The 13,695-nt window shown below is 37.1% G+C and overlaps 1 protein-coding gene across 2 annotated transcripts in view; it reads left to right on the top strand.

The window, feature by feature from the left end:
• The window catches only part of Upf2 (UPF2 regulator of nonsense transcripts homolog (yeast)), a 95,147-nt gene that overhangs the window by 36,051 nt on the left and 45,401 nt on the right, over nt 1-13,695 (top strand). For both annotated transcript variants that reach the window (XM_013513652.1, XM_013513653.1), the window contains exon 8: nt 300-385. In XM_013513652.1, the coding sequence (XP_013369106.1) occupies nt 300-385 (86 nt within the window). The remainder of the gene's footprint in view (nt 1-299; nt 386-13,695) is intronic.

Below are 13,695 nucleotides of genomic sequence, written 5' to 3'. Positions count from 1 at the left end.
TGTAGTAGTTATTTGCCAAACATTTCATGGTTGAACTTTGAGCTACAGGTTGCATTTAAGAAGCATGTATTTTAAGTAAAAGGCGAAAGATTTATATGATCTGAAGAGAAACCAGAGTATAAAAAGCATGTATTTTTAGATACATAAAGAGATGGGGCTTTTGAGCTCAGCAGTCTTTTAGTTTGGAATGTACTTAGAAGTGTCTTGGAACAAGTAAAATTTGTAGTAGGCAAGTTTTCTGCTTTTAGTAGCTAAAAGTGAGGTTTTCTTAAGAAAAAAGTGCTTTTTTGCCCTTGTAGGCAGCAATGGATTTTTGCATGAATATGAACACAAAAGCAAATAGAAAGAAGCTGGTACGAGCACTCTTCATAGTTCCTAGACAAAGGTAAGTATTAAAAAAAAACTGACGTTAGTTTTTTTACTGTGTAGTGGTATTTGTAAGGTCAAAATTCTTACTTAATTATCTCTTTAAAACTATCACATCTGTTCATTTTTATTAACTAGAGGGACACTATTAGCATAATTTCTAGAGCTTCTCTTTGATTATTGTCCTTATTAGTTCTGAAGGAACTATTTCTCCTGATACCTGTCTTAAGAGAAAAGTATTTAAGAATAAAAGTATATATGGACACTTTAATAACTATAAGCAGCTAGTTTACATTTTTGCCTTTGGGGAGAACATAAAATAAATGATACAGTTTTTTGAAGAAATTTTGCATGTGTATGTGTAAAGATTATAAGAATTCTATATTTAATTCTTAGGTTTAAATGAAAATTTTCAAGTTATTAAGGTTATTGTGTTAATTTAGAGATGAGATAACCTGCCTAGAGATTCATTGGGTAGAATTGGAGATCACTTTAATAATTTTGTTCCTAGTAATTTAAGACATAATCGGTTGCATACTGATTTGTTTTATACTAATGTAAAATCTCTCTTTCACCTGAATATTTAAGGACCACACACAGTCTTTACCTTAGGAACCTAAGCGGAATCTGTTTCTGTTTATTTAACAGTGACAAAGCAATTTTGTTAGCTATTGATGATTATGTACAACGTAACTGAGATATTTTCTCCAAAGATAAGGATTCTAAGTGTCTTAGTTACTTTTTTCTTGTTGCTGAGATGAAATACCTGGCACTCAAAATTAAGGAAGGAAAGATTCATTTAGCTCAGTTTGTGGAGGTTTCAATCCCTAATCAGCTGGCTTCAGGGCGTCATGGCAGAGGGCAATAGTTCATGGCTTTAGAAGGCAGCAAAAACAAGACCAAAAGAGGAGAGATAGAGCAAGGCTTTTCCCCCCTTATGCTGTTGCAGGCTATCTCCTTGCCCCCCCCCATTGCACAGGCTCAGGATGAATACAAAGTGAGGGCCCTGGTCCCCTGCTGAGTCACTCAGTTAAGCTTCTAGACTTCTCAAGTTGACACAGTGTATCACCCATTACACTGAGGAATTTCACTGAGGATTTCTTCAGCAAAATTTTGATTTGGTGCATTCATTGGTGAATGATCTCTTAGTAAGAGAGATGAATGATCTCTTAGTAAGATTTCTCAGTGAAAACAAACATTCTTTCTTTCTCTCTTTCTTTCTTTCTTTCTTTCTTTCTTTCTTTCTTTCTTTCTTTCTTTTTCTTTTCTTTCTTTCTCTTTTTCCTTCCTTCCTTCCTTACTTATTCCCTCCCTCCCTCCCTCCCTCCTTCCCTCTTTCCTTTCCTACCCTTTCCTTCCCTTCCCTTCTCTCTTTCTCTTTCTCTTTCTCTTTCTTTCTCTTTCTCTCTCTTCCTCTCTCTCTCCTCTTTCTCTTTCTTTCTCTCTCTTTCTTTCTTTCTCTCTCTCCTTCCCTCCCTCCCTCCCTCTCTTACTCTCTCTCTCTCTCTTTCTTTCTTTCTTTCCAGTGTTTTTGAGACAGAGTCTCTCTATGCAGTTCAGGCTGGCCTTGAACTTGTAGTGATCCTCCTTCCTCAGCCTCCCGAGTACTGGGATTATAAAAAATATTTTTAGTTAATTTTACAGTTTTAATTGTGGGATATGTTCCATTTCCAAATATACAGAAGTAGGGGCTGGGGAATCTGGACTGATAATTTTCAAGTAACTTTTTTAACAGTACAGGACAGCAGGTTTGCTATCTTTTTTTAGCTCTTTTTATTTGAATGAAGTCCCAGAGTAGCAATTATTAGGCATATTTTTAGTAAATATGCTAGAATAAACCAGGTAGTAAAAATAAAAGGCTTGGGTAGCAGAAGAAACCATGCAGGAATGTTTCAGTAGTTTACCTATAAAAGATAATAGAGAGTGAGTCTTCTAATAGATCACAGTGTGGCATAGACACGAAGACAGGAAAGGTCATAGCATCTGCAGAAACGTCCTCCTTGGACTCCCGACATTATCCTCTACTCTGTAAACTGCAGGAAGAAGCTGCGTTTATTTTGCACTTAGCGTAATGCTTGATGTGTAGAAGATTATAAAATTTTGTAGCATGGTATTTAATGTCCTTGTTTACTTGACTTGTTTTCAACTTCTTCGGCCTTAATTCTAGCTGTTCTTCCTGTTTAAAAATCCTAATTTGTAATGATTTTTTAAGTACTTTTTGCTCTCTTCATTCCCATGCTTTCACCATTGTTTTCTGCGCTATCCGGAATGTCTTTATTTTCCGTGGGAAATGTGTAACTCACCTTTTAAGTCTTAGCACAGGAGCTATCGTCTTTGAGTAGTACTTTCCTGATGTAAACGTTGGTGCTTTCCGTGGCTCTTCTAGCGTCTTTTCATGAAGAGCTGGCGTGTCACTCGCATGCTGCTTTGCTGCCTGTGTGTGCCACCAGACTCTGAAAGCCGCCAGCTCTCTGGGAGAGTGCAGTAGGTCTTCTAATGTTCTCCATTGTAATACCAAGATGCACTTTTAAGCATAGTATGTGCTTAAAAATGTTTGATGGGTTAATGTTGGTTGTGTGCGATTTTAAAAATAAATGGTACATGCATATAGCTCAAAACCCAGAGGTATACATTATGTGGTGAAAAATGCCCTTCCCATCCTCTGCTTATCCGCCCAGTTCTCTCTTCCCAATGGGAAACCACTGTCTTGATTCTTAGGTGGCCTCCCAAGTGCTTTTGTATATACAAGAAAATGTAATTGTAGATCTGTATTTCCTTTTTTTTTTTTCACACAAAGGACAAATTATTATACATATCTTTTCATTTATGCATGCATGAAGGTTTCCTTTGTTCTTTCTTTGAAAGGTAGTGTTTCTTTTCTCTATTGTGCTATGCATAAGGGCTTCAGACTTTCTAGCCTTTTGCCATTGCTGCCATCACAAACAATATTCGTACTTCCCCTTTTCTTGTCTTTTGTTAGCTAACGGTTTTATCTGTTTTAGCTTCTTTCTACCAAAAAACCCAGCTTTTAGATTTATTATTACTCTACTCTTAGTATTTTTTTCTTTCAAACATTTTGCCTTATTAATTTCCTTTTAGTTTCTTTCATTTATTTTGTTCCTTTTCTGGTATTTCATCTATGTCTCATCTTTTGAACATGGTTTTAGCTGTGTCTCTCAGTTCTGACGTGATGATTTCTTGTTTTCTAAAAATTCTGCTGTTTCAGTTTTATATCCTTTGTGACCTAAGGAGTTACTAGAATTTTGAAATTTCCAGGTAGTGTAGTTGTTTCTTTTGGGGATTTTGTTCATAATTGTATTGCATTAAGATTGGAGAATACTGTTTCCATGTTTTGAAATTTTTTTGCAACGTCCTTTGTAGCCTATTCTATAGTCAGTATTCATGGACATTCTACTCGCATTTAAAAAGGCACATTTTTGTTTTACGGTCCAGAGTTGAATGTGTTGATCAGGTTCATGTTACTAAATAACTGTTTTTGTTTGTGTGAGTGTGCTGGAGATTGAATCTACAGCCTCACATGTTCTAGGCAACAAACTAAACTGTATCACAGCTCTCCAATAGCAATTTTATTAAGATTTTCCATTTTTAATCCTTTTTTGTCTACTTGCCCAGGGGTCATAGGCCAAAAGAGGTGAATTAAAGACTACTGATGTATTTAATTTCTGCTTAGAACTACTCTGAACTCAGCTATCAGGCGTTACCGTTGTGGTGCTTGGTGTTGGTTAGCACTTGCATCTTCACTTTGAGTTGCACCTTTTATCATTGTAAGGCATACCTTTTGCTTTATTTAACGTTTTTAAGCCTGAATTTCATATTATCTGTTACTACAATTTTGAATTCTGCTTTCTTTTTATTTTCATTTTATTGGTATCTTTGCCTTTTATATTCAGCTTTTCAGAATCACTTTACTTGAGTCTCTTATGTATTAGTGAATCAAATTTTACTTAGAGATTTTGAAAATACTTCTTTTCTCTTTTTTTTTGGTTTTCTTCTGGTACCAGGAATTGAACTTACAACCTCGCGCTTGCCAGGCAGGCGCTGTGCCGCTGAGCTAAATTCCCAACTCTCCCCCACTTTTTTTTTGGAAAATATTTCTTTAAAAAGTAAGCCTGTTCACTTATAGGCGTAAGCTCTGTTCCGTGACTATATTTTTCTACTTAGTTTCATTTTTTTGTCTTGTTAAGTGGTGTTTTTGTTTTTTCAGTACTGGTGATCTAAGCTAGAGCCTCTGCATGCTAGGTAAACACTACCACTGAGGTGCATCCCCACCGCCTGTATTTTTGCTTTTAGTGACGTATGAGTATGTTTACTTTCTGATTGTAAGATTTCTAATTTTATTCTAGTATTTCTCTGTGATTGTGGCTTTGCTTTGGAGCATTTAAGACATTCCGTTATTTTCTGCCATGAACAGGGAAAAGATTAGCTTGTTTTGTTCTCCCTTTCCTTACTATCTGCCATTAGTAATATTGTCTTCCTTCTTGTTTGCCTTTTGTGCTTATTTTTGCGTTATTTGATTTGTCCACTTTATGTGATACTTAACTTCCAGCATTAGAAGTAAGCAAGCTGCACTCTTCGTTGGCTATGATCTTTTTTCTATTCCCCCTCACTATGTTATTTCTGTGTTGATAGCATACCCTGATAAAGAATAAAATATTTATATTCTGAGTTGTCACTTGCACCTCCAGTCCTGTTTCCATCTCTGGCTGTGCGTGTGTGTGTCTGTGTGTTTGCCTGCAGGTGTATGTGCTCATGATTGAGCCCAGGGCCTCCAGCATGCTAAGCATGTTCTGCCACTGAGCTACACCCCTAGACTGTTTTTCTTTTTTTTCTTTTTTTTTTTTTTTAAGACTGTTTTTCTTAAAGTTTAAAATACTCAGCACTCTTTGCCAGTCCTCTTGTGATGGTTTTTCCAGGTATGTAATGATTTGCTGAAAATCATCATCTAGGGAGGGTTCTTGGGAAAAAATACTCTTTGAATGAATTCTGTTTTCAGAACACTGCACCTGGTGACCTTTTTACTGAGTGATGGCTTTTGGCTGGTTATAGGACCTGTGGCTCGTACTTTTTTTACCCTTAAATATCTGTGGAGATTACTGCGCTTTTGGTATGGCTGTGCAGAAATCGGAAGCCGGCCTTTTTGTTGGTGGTGGTTTGTTTGCACCTTTGTCTTGGTTCCTAATGTTCTTGATTAGTGCATACTCGATTAACTTTCCTAGAGTAAATATCCTACGGTGTTGGTCATTCTAGGTCATTCTCCATGTCTTTTGAGTTTTAATACTGAAAAACTGAGGATGTTTTCTTGATTTTCCTTCTTAACTCTGTTTAACTGCGGCTCTGTGGCTTGGTTTCCTTTCTTCGTCACTCTACTCCATCCCAGTCTGTTACCCCTCATGCTTTTTCCTTACTTCTTTTTTTTTTCTTTTTTCTTTTTTTTTTGTCTTTTCGAGACAGGGTCTCGCTATCAGTTCAGGCTGGCCTTGAGCACACTTTGTAGCCCCGGCCAGTCTCGAATTCTCAACGATCCTCCTGCCTCAGCCTTCAGAGAGCTAGGATTACAGGTTAGAGGCATGCACCACCACACCAGGTGCTTTTTTCCTTATTTCTTCCTTCCTTTTCGTATGTTGCGTAACAGTCTTTCCCTGGTAAACTTTGTAGGCTTTGAGAAATTCTTCTTTTTTTTCTTTTAATGTTTTTAATTTTAAAAAATTAGGCAGTGTCTTTCTATGTCGCACTCACCCCTTTTATTCCATGTAATGAGACTTCCCTGGCTCGTGGTAGTATGAATAGGTTCCTTTTCTAAGGGTGTATTTTTGCCATTGCTCCCAATATTTGTTGTCTTGGGTTCTACTTTTCTATCCTATTACAGCTTTTGCTCAATCTTTGCCCTGCCTCTCCAGATCCAGAGCTTTTGTTGTAGGTAACAGGTGTCTCGTTATCATTTAAAGAAGCATGTTAGTGGCATTGTTGAAGATCTGCCCTGTTTGAGGTGGCTTTGCACTCAATTTTCACTTGTGGCTTCTTCTGTAATTTATTCTGCTCCCAGTTGGGACTGATTGAACAGCTTTCGACAAATTTCGACAGTATTTAACAATAGATTAAATATCTCTCAGTTTCTCTAAAAATGAAATTTTCAAACTTCTGGATAGAGGAAGTAGTTGTCTCAAACTGCCATTTTAAAACTGGAAATTATGCTGGGTGTGGTGGCAAACACCTGTAATCCAAGCACTTGGGAGGCTGAGATAGGAGGATTGCTATGAGTTTGAGACCAGCATGGGCCAACCTGAACTGCATAGTGAAATCCTGTCTCCAAAAAAAAAAAAAAAACCCTCTAAATTAACCTTTAAAAATATTTTCCAACACTTGCATACTTGGTTAGTTAGATCCCTTCCCCCATGCTTTTAATGTCATTGTGTGACCCCCAGATAGGTAATACAGTTTGTCTTGTAAGTGCAGTGATAGAAAATGTTCACATACATTTTTTTTAAAGTTCATTTTCTTTACATCAGTACTCTAATTTTCTTGGGCCAAAATAGCTGATTTTAGCCTTTTTAGTGTGGACTGTTAATTTTCCTGAGATGTGTAAACCAAAGTAACGTAACCTTTGCTGAGGTAACAGAAAACCCCTGCAATCTTAGAGGTTTTCAGTCCAATCCTTTGTGAGTCCGGTGGGCTCTGGAGTGGCTCCCTTTCCAGGGGTCACTTCAGAGTCCAGACTGCCCTCCTCTCACTGCCGTAGTTCGCAGGGCGGCGTCCCCTTGTGGAGAGTGAGTGAACACTGTCTAGCCGTAAGTACTGTGGACAAGAAGTGGCACCACAAGCATCTGAAAGAATGACAGGGAAGGGTGCAGAGCATTGGGTAGCACATGGTCTCTGCTACATGGTTGCACCTTGAGACTGACACCTGTAAACTGGACACACACATTTAAATATTGCACTCTTTAAATATTGCACTCTCTTGTGTGAGAGAAACCGAAAGGGTAAATAAGGATCAGAAAGCATGGGAAGTAGAAAAAAAATTTTCACATGGGAAGGCGAACGGGGCAGCAGAGAGGAAGGAAGGAAAAGGGAATCAAAGGGAAAAATGAAGACAGAGCTTATAAGGAGGGGAAGAAGGGTTGAAAGGAGGGCAATGGAGAAAAAAGAATTAAGATATATTATGTACAGATACGGATTCCCTGTTATGATTGTGATCATTATGTATATCAAAAGAATACTAATAAAATTAATTTTACAAAAGAATAATCTGTAGTAAGATGTACTAGGGGCATAGCAAGTTAGCATTTGAGCTCTGTGGATATTGAGCCAAATTGGACCTCTGAGGGAAGGAGAAAGGAAATACTTTTTATCACCTGTCTTATTTAATTTTTCTCGTTGCCTCGACCAAATACCTCATACGCAAATTAAATCGTTATTTGGCTCGCAGTTTGTAGAGGTTTCAGTCCATAACCTGCAGGCTCCAAGGCAGGGTGACACAGGGCGGAGGGACTTCGCAGCAGAGAAACTGGCAGGCAGAAGGCAGCAAGCGACAAGCAACAACCACAGCAGCCTGCTCTCTGTCTCTTGTGTTTTATCAAGGCTACCCTTACGGCCAGTAGCATTCACACCCTTAATCCTCGCATCACAGCATGAGCCAATCTCAGCATCACATCCTTGATCCCAGCACCTCTGGACCCAGCCACCTCTAAAAAGCCCCACGTATGACCATAGGAGGCTTGGGAGGGCATCGAGACACAGCCATAACAAGCTTCTAGCCTCCTGCCCTCACCCAGCCCCCCAGCCCTCCCTGCCCACTACTCTGGCACCTTTTGTGGTAAGGTGCTCCTCCCTCTTTCTGTGGTATTTTTCCCCTACCCTTCCTTAAGGGACATGAATTCTACTGAGCGTTTTTATTATTTTCTTTTAGCCAGGATTTCCTCCCTTGTCCATCTAGCCTGGGCTGGCCAGAAAATCCACTAACAAAACCAGAATGGATTACTTAATAGTTCTTTCAGTGCCATGATCCTGAGACCCCATAGGCTATATATAGACTATGGTAGAGAAGTCAGCTGTTTTATCTATTCTATACACTTTAGTTTAGGAATTATTGGACTAGGTAACTCTTACAGTTCTTTGCAGTTCTTTTTTTTTTTTTTTAACTGCTTTATTGAGATATAATTTTCCCACTTAAAATATGCAATGTGACCATCACTGCAATCTAATTTAAAACACTTTTTGTCCCTGAAAGATAACCATATAGTAGTAATCAATCCCATTCCTTCACTGTCCCCTCACCCCAGCTCTAAGTAACCACTGATCTGATTTCCCTATTCTGGATATTTCATGTGACTGAGAGTCATATAATATGTGGCCTTTTATGTCCAACTTCTTTCCTCCAGCATAAAATTTTCAAGATTTGCCCCTTTCATACCAGGAGTCAGTACTTACTCACCCCTTTTTATGTCAGTATTCTAGTGTGTGCATGTACCACATTTGTTTTTCTCTCAGTTGGTAAACGTTTGGTTGTTTCTGCTTTTAGACTACTAGGAATTATGCTTTTATGGCTGTTCATGTACAAGTCTTTGTGTAGATGACTGTTCTTGTTTCTCTTGAATACATACGTAGGAGTGAAATTACTGAGTCATAGTAACTGTGTAACATTTTGAGTAACTACCAGGATATTCTTCCTGGTGCTTATACTGTACTACATCCCAACCAAAACAACAGTGTAGGAGGGCCTGGTTTCTCCACATTCTTGTCCATACTTGCTTTTGTCCATTTTTAAATTATACCATCCTAGTGTGTGTAATTTTGATGTTATATTTTGCTAATGACTAATGCTGTGCATTTTTTCATATGCTTGTTGACCAAGTGTATATTTGGAAAAATACGAATTCTAATCCTCCTACCTCTCCCCTTTTAATTTTATGTATCTTTTCATTAAAGAGCTTTAAGTCTTTATATATTCAAGATACATTGCCTTTGTCAGGTGTATAATTTGCAAGTACCTTCCTTCATTTATCTTTTCATTTTCTTGGTAGTACAGTTTGTAGCTCAAAAACTTCAAAAATTTAATGTAATCCTTCTCAAAGGTGTGATCTGAAGCAGTATTTAACTTTCAGGTGTGTTCTTCCTTCATTAAGTAGTGGTGAAAATAATACAAAGGAATATCATTATATTTCTTTTTTTTTGGTACAGGGAATCAAACTCAGGACCTTGTGCTTGCCAGGCAGGCGCTGTGTTGCTGAGCTATATCCCCAGCGCTATCATATTTCCTAACCTGTTAATTTGAAGCATTCCACAGAAATTAAATTTGGAGATCTCCTTAATTAGATATTTGCATACCATTTTATAGGTAGTATATAACAGGCATACATACACATATAATTGAAATTTATTCACATAAAGTGGTTTACAACTCAGTACTCATGTGTGTCTGTCATCCAGACCAAGATATATTCCCAGTATCCATGAAAAGCTCCTACCTAAGCCATATTTTTAAAAGTCAGTCAGAGCTGGGGAATGTACTGTAGCTAAACTTCTCTTTTTTTGCTTGTTAGTTTTGAGACAAGGTCTTAACCTACGGTAGTTCAGGCTAGCCTTGAACTCATGGTGATACCTCCTGCCTCAGCTTCCCAAGTCCTGGCATTAGATGGGTGTGCCACCACAACTGGCTGCTTTTTCCCTTATTTTAACTAGAGGTGTACCACATGTTGTTGTTAGTTGCAGGGAAGCTATATGGATTTAGCCAGGTGTTGGCAGCTGGGGATCCAGAATCGCCTTAGGTTAATGTAAGCAGAGGTCCTTCAGATGCAAAGTGTTATACTTAACTCTTGAACAGTTTTTCCTGATCAGGCTTTGCAAAATGTTAGCTGGCATTTTGTGATATTTTCATTGGATCTCCTCAAATCAGTAAATTTGAAAGTGTTTTTTTTTTGTTGTTTTGTTGTTTTTCTTTAACATGTTTTAGTATGCTTTACCACTTGATGGCACTATTGCATTGGAAACAGAGCTGAAAAAAGCCAGCTTGGCATTTAGTTGTGGATTTCAGAGGCAGCTACTCTAATCTTTTATTATATTTTATTTTGAATCATCTACTTTAGTGTTTTCCATAAAGAAAATCCTTTATACTAATTGACTTGTAACAGAGTTCTTGCATATTTTCTTCAGACTTTTTTTGGTTTGATACTGGCGGATTAAACCCGGGAAGTGCTCAGCTACATTCTCAGTTTTATTTTATTTTGAGATGGGGCTCTCACTTTGTCCAGGCTGGCCTCAAAACTTGACATCCTTCTCTTTTAGCCTTTGGAGTAGCTCGAATTACAGCTGAGAGCCATCAGGCTGGCTTTTTCCAGGCATTACTGAGCACAGAGATAAAATTAATAGCTTTAACCAATCAAATTTTTTAGAATTTTAAAGAGAATAAGAAAGCTAAATATGTTTAGAGCTAACTTATAATAAGATAAAAGATAAAAATTAGATAAAAACTAATACTAAGAGAGGCTGAGGCTATAGCTCAGCAGCGCAGTGCTTGCTTGGCAAGTGCAAGGTCCTGAGTTCAATTCCCAGTACAAAAACAGACAAACAAACCCCGACTTGTAATAATTACTTTTTTCCTCCCCTCAATAATAAAAGTATGTGTTCTTGTTTTCGTTACTTGTTAGTGACTGTTTACTAACTTGGTGATCATTTACTGCTAGTAGTAGGAACTTAGATGTATGATTCAGAGACCTTGAAAATATAAACAGGATTTTATTGAAGGAAAAAGTACTATCTTTTTTAAGTAGTTCGCTGATAATTGCTAGTAAAAATAATCATCCTCCTTAGAAGATTATAGATTTCAGTTTTCCAAAGAAGGATCTAGGTTTATTTTGTTTTCTTTTCAGAAAACTCAGATGAAATGTCTGTTTAGCTTATTAGATGTACTATCCAGCTTTTTAATGGAGAAATGTTACTCTTTAGGATTTTTTTGTATTTTCATAACTTTATTTACTGATATGACCTTTTGCACTCTATTCTCATTGAAGTTTTACATTTTTAGGAAGGTAAAAAAATTTTTTTGTTTGTTTGCTTTAGTTTGATAGTCATAGGGATTAAACCTGGGGCCTTGCACATGTTAGGCAAGTGCTTTACCACTGAGCTACATCTCCAGTTGTTTTATTTCATGTTGTACTATGTTGTTTTCAGACAAGATCTTGCCAAATTGCCTAAGTTGGCCTTGAATTTGCAGTGTTCCTTCCTCAACCTCCCAAAAGCTGGGTTTAAAGTGGTATACTATCTCACCCAGCTAAAACTGAAAGTATTGCTAAGTGCCAGTTAGCATTGAATAAGTCTATAATTTATTACCTTATGTGTAGCATAAGGGGTTTTATTTTATGAAGTAATGAATGAAGACTCACAGAGCTTGGGCAGGGTGAAATTTAGTATCAGCTATTCATTTTATAGCGGTAAGGTTTCCTGCGAAAAAGTATTTAAGTATACCTCCATACAGCCTTTTCCAAAATGAACAGAAACTAGAACAAACCTCTTTTTCTTTCTTTTTTGTCATTTTGAGACAGGGTTTCACTATGCAATTCAGGCTGGCCTTGAACTCCCGGTGGTCCTCCTGCCTCGACACTTTTAAAACCATTTTTAAATGCCTATTAGAGCTGAAAGCACTTACCTATGAGGTTAGATTGACAATCTTCTGAACAGATAGTGCAAACTATTTTGCTTTAAAATAAGTGGCTATTGCTGTTGTTTTGGGGTAGGAAAGAGACTCAAAATAAATTGGGATATAATAAAAAGATGAAGAAAATGAAGCAGAGTATAAGGGACTGGACCGAGGAACAGAAAAGGAAATGATACAGTTTAAGAATTTTTAATGCCAAGCACTGTGACCAAACACCAGTGGATAGAAAAAGATTACCAAGATGAAACGTAGTTTTAGAAGTTCTAGGGCTAGTTCTTATAAAAATTGAAATAGAGAAGCATCTAGAAAATTTATTATGAAGAAAGAGAAAATTTAAGAATTGAGATGATGTGTTAAAATTTTTTAAAGTTTCTAGGTGATATGCTGGAACTATTTTTAAAATCACTTGAAGGCTTGGCGTGGTGGTGCACGCTTGTAATCCTAGCACTTGGGAGGCTGAGGCAGGAGGATTGCTGCAAATTTGAGGCCAGCCTGGGCTACAAAGTGAGTTTGAGACCAGCCTGAACTGCATTGTGAAACCCTGTCTCAAAAAGTCACCAAAAAAAAGCACTTGAAAAAATCTCAGTGAAACACATACTTGGAAAAAGTTACATTTCCAGAATTGATTCAAGACAAAATGCGCCCACAGACCAATGATCATGGAAGAAAATGTAAAGTTACCAGTTAATTTCATTTCAAATAGACTAAGACTCCTTGGCTTTATTGATTTCTGTTTTGTGGAACAAATTTCTCGGTTGAATCACTTAGTTCCAGAGCCTAGAAAACTTGACATTTCAAAACTAGCCAAAATCTAACAAAAAGGAACAAGAAAATTTAAAGTACCAACCAGTCTAACTTTTACCTTTATATGAAAATTATAGGAAGGCATTACCAAGTCAGATTTAATAGTATATTAAAATTGCAGCATGATCAAAGAAGATTAACCTTAGGAATAGAAGGATACCTTAATGTAGGCAATCTATTAATATATATAATTTCAATTAGGAAAATAAGAAACAGTTACTATCCTGTCATTTGCTTAAGATATTTAATAAATAGCTTTTGTTTGATAAAATGGAACATTTGATAGCATTTAATATTATTAAAAACGGTGTGGTACTTCCTTAATATGGGGCAGAATATCTTAGACTAGATGCTAACTTTGTAGTTAAAAGTGAGATACCAGTGATGGTTTCAGTAGTACAAATAGGAAATTGCAAGTATACCGGCAATATTAGCATGGTCTGTATGCAAGCATGAAACATAAATTCTTGAAGCGTTCCATATTTTAGAATGTATATAACAGAATTGGAAGAGCGCTTCTCCCAAAATCTAGCAGTACTTTATACTCTTGATACTTTGCACCTTTATACTATTGGTTTGTATCTCCATATCCTCAGCTAATCTGTGAGCAATTTGAATGCTTTGTTCTAATGATGATTTACACAACACTAAGCATGTAGTAAATTTCATTAAATGCTTGTTGAGTGGAAAAGAGTGTATACCAGAGACATTCAGTAGTTGCATGACAGTGTGTGTATGCATGACGCCCCTACTTTGTTATAGATTCTATTTTGAATACTAGTGCACTGTTTCCATGAAACCTATATTCTAGTGGGGAGGGATGGCATACAATATAAACATACAAAGTAGGTAAATCA

Source organism: Chinchilla lanigera, unplaced genomic scaffold (genome assembly GCF_000276665.1).
Source record: "Chinchilla lanigera isolate Chin_1 unplaced genomic scaffold, ChiLan1.0 scaffold00020, whole genome shotgun sequence".
Classification (NCBI taxonomy): domain Eukaryota; kingdom Metazoa; phylum Chordata; class Mammalia; order Rodentia; family Chinchillidae; genus Chinchilla; species Chinchilla lanigera.
The sequence above is the reverse complement of the archived record's forward strand: the minus strand, read 5'-3'. Positions and strand labels throughout refer to the sequence as shown.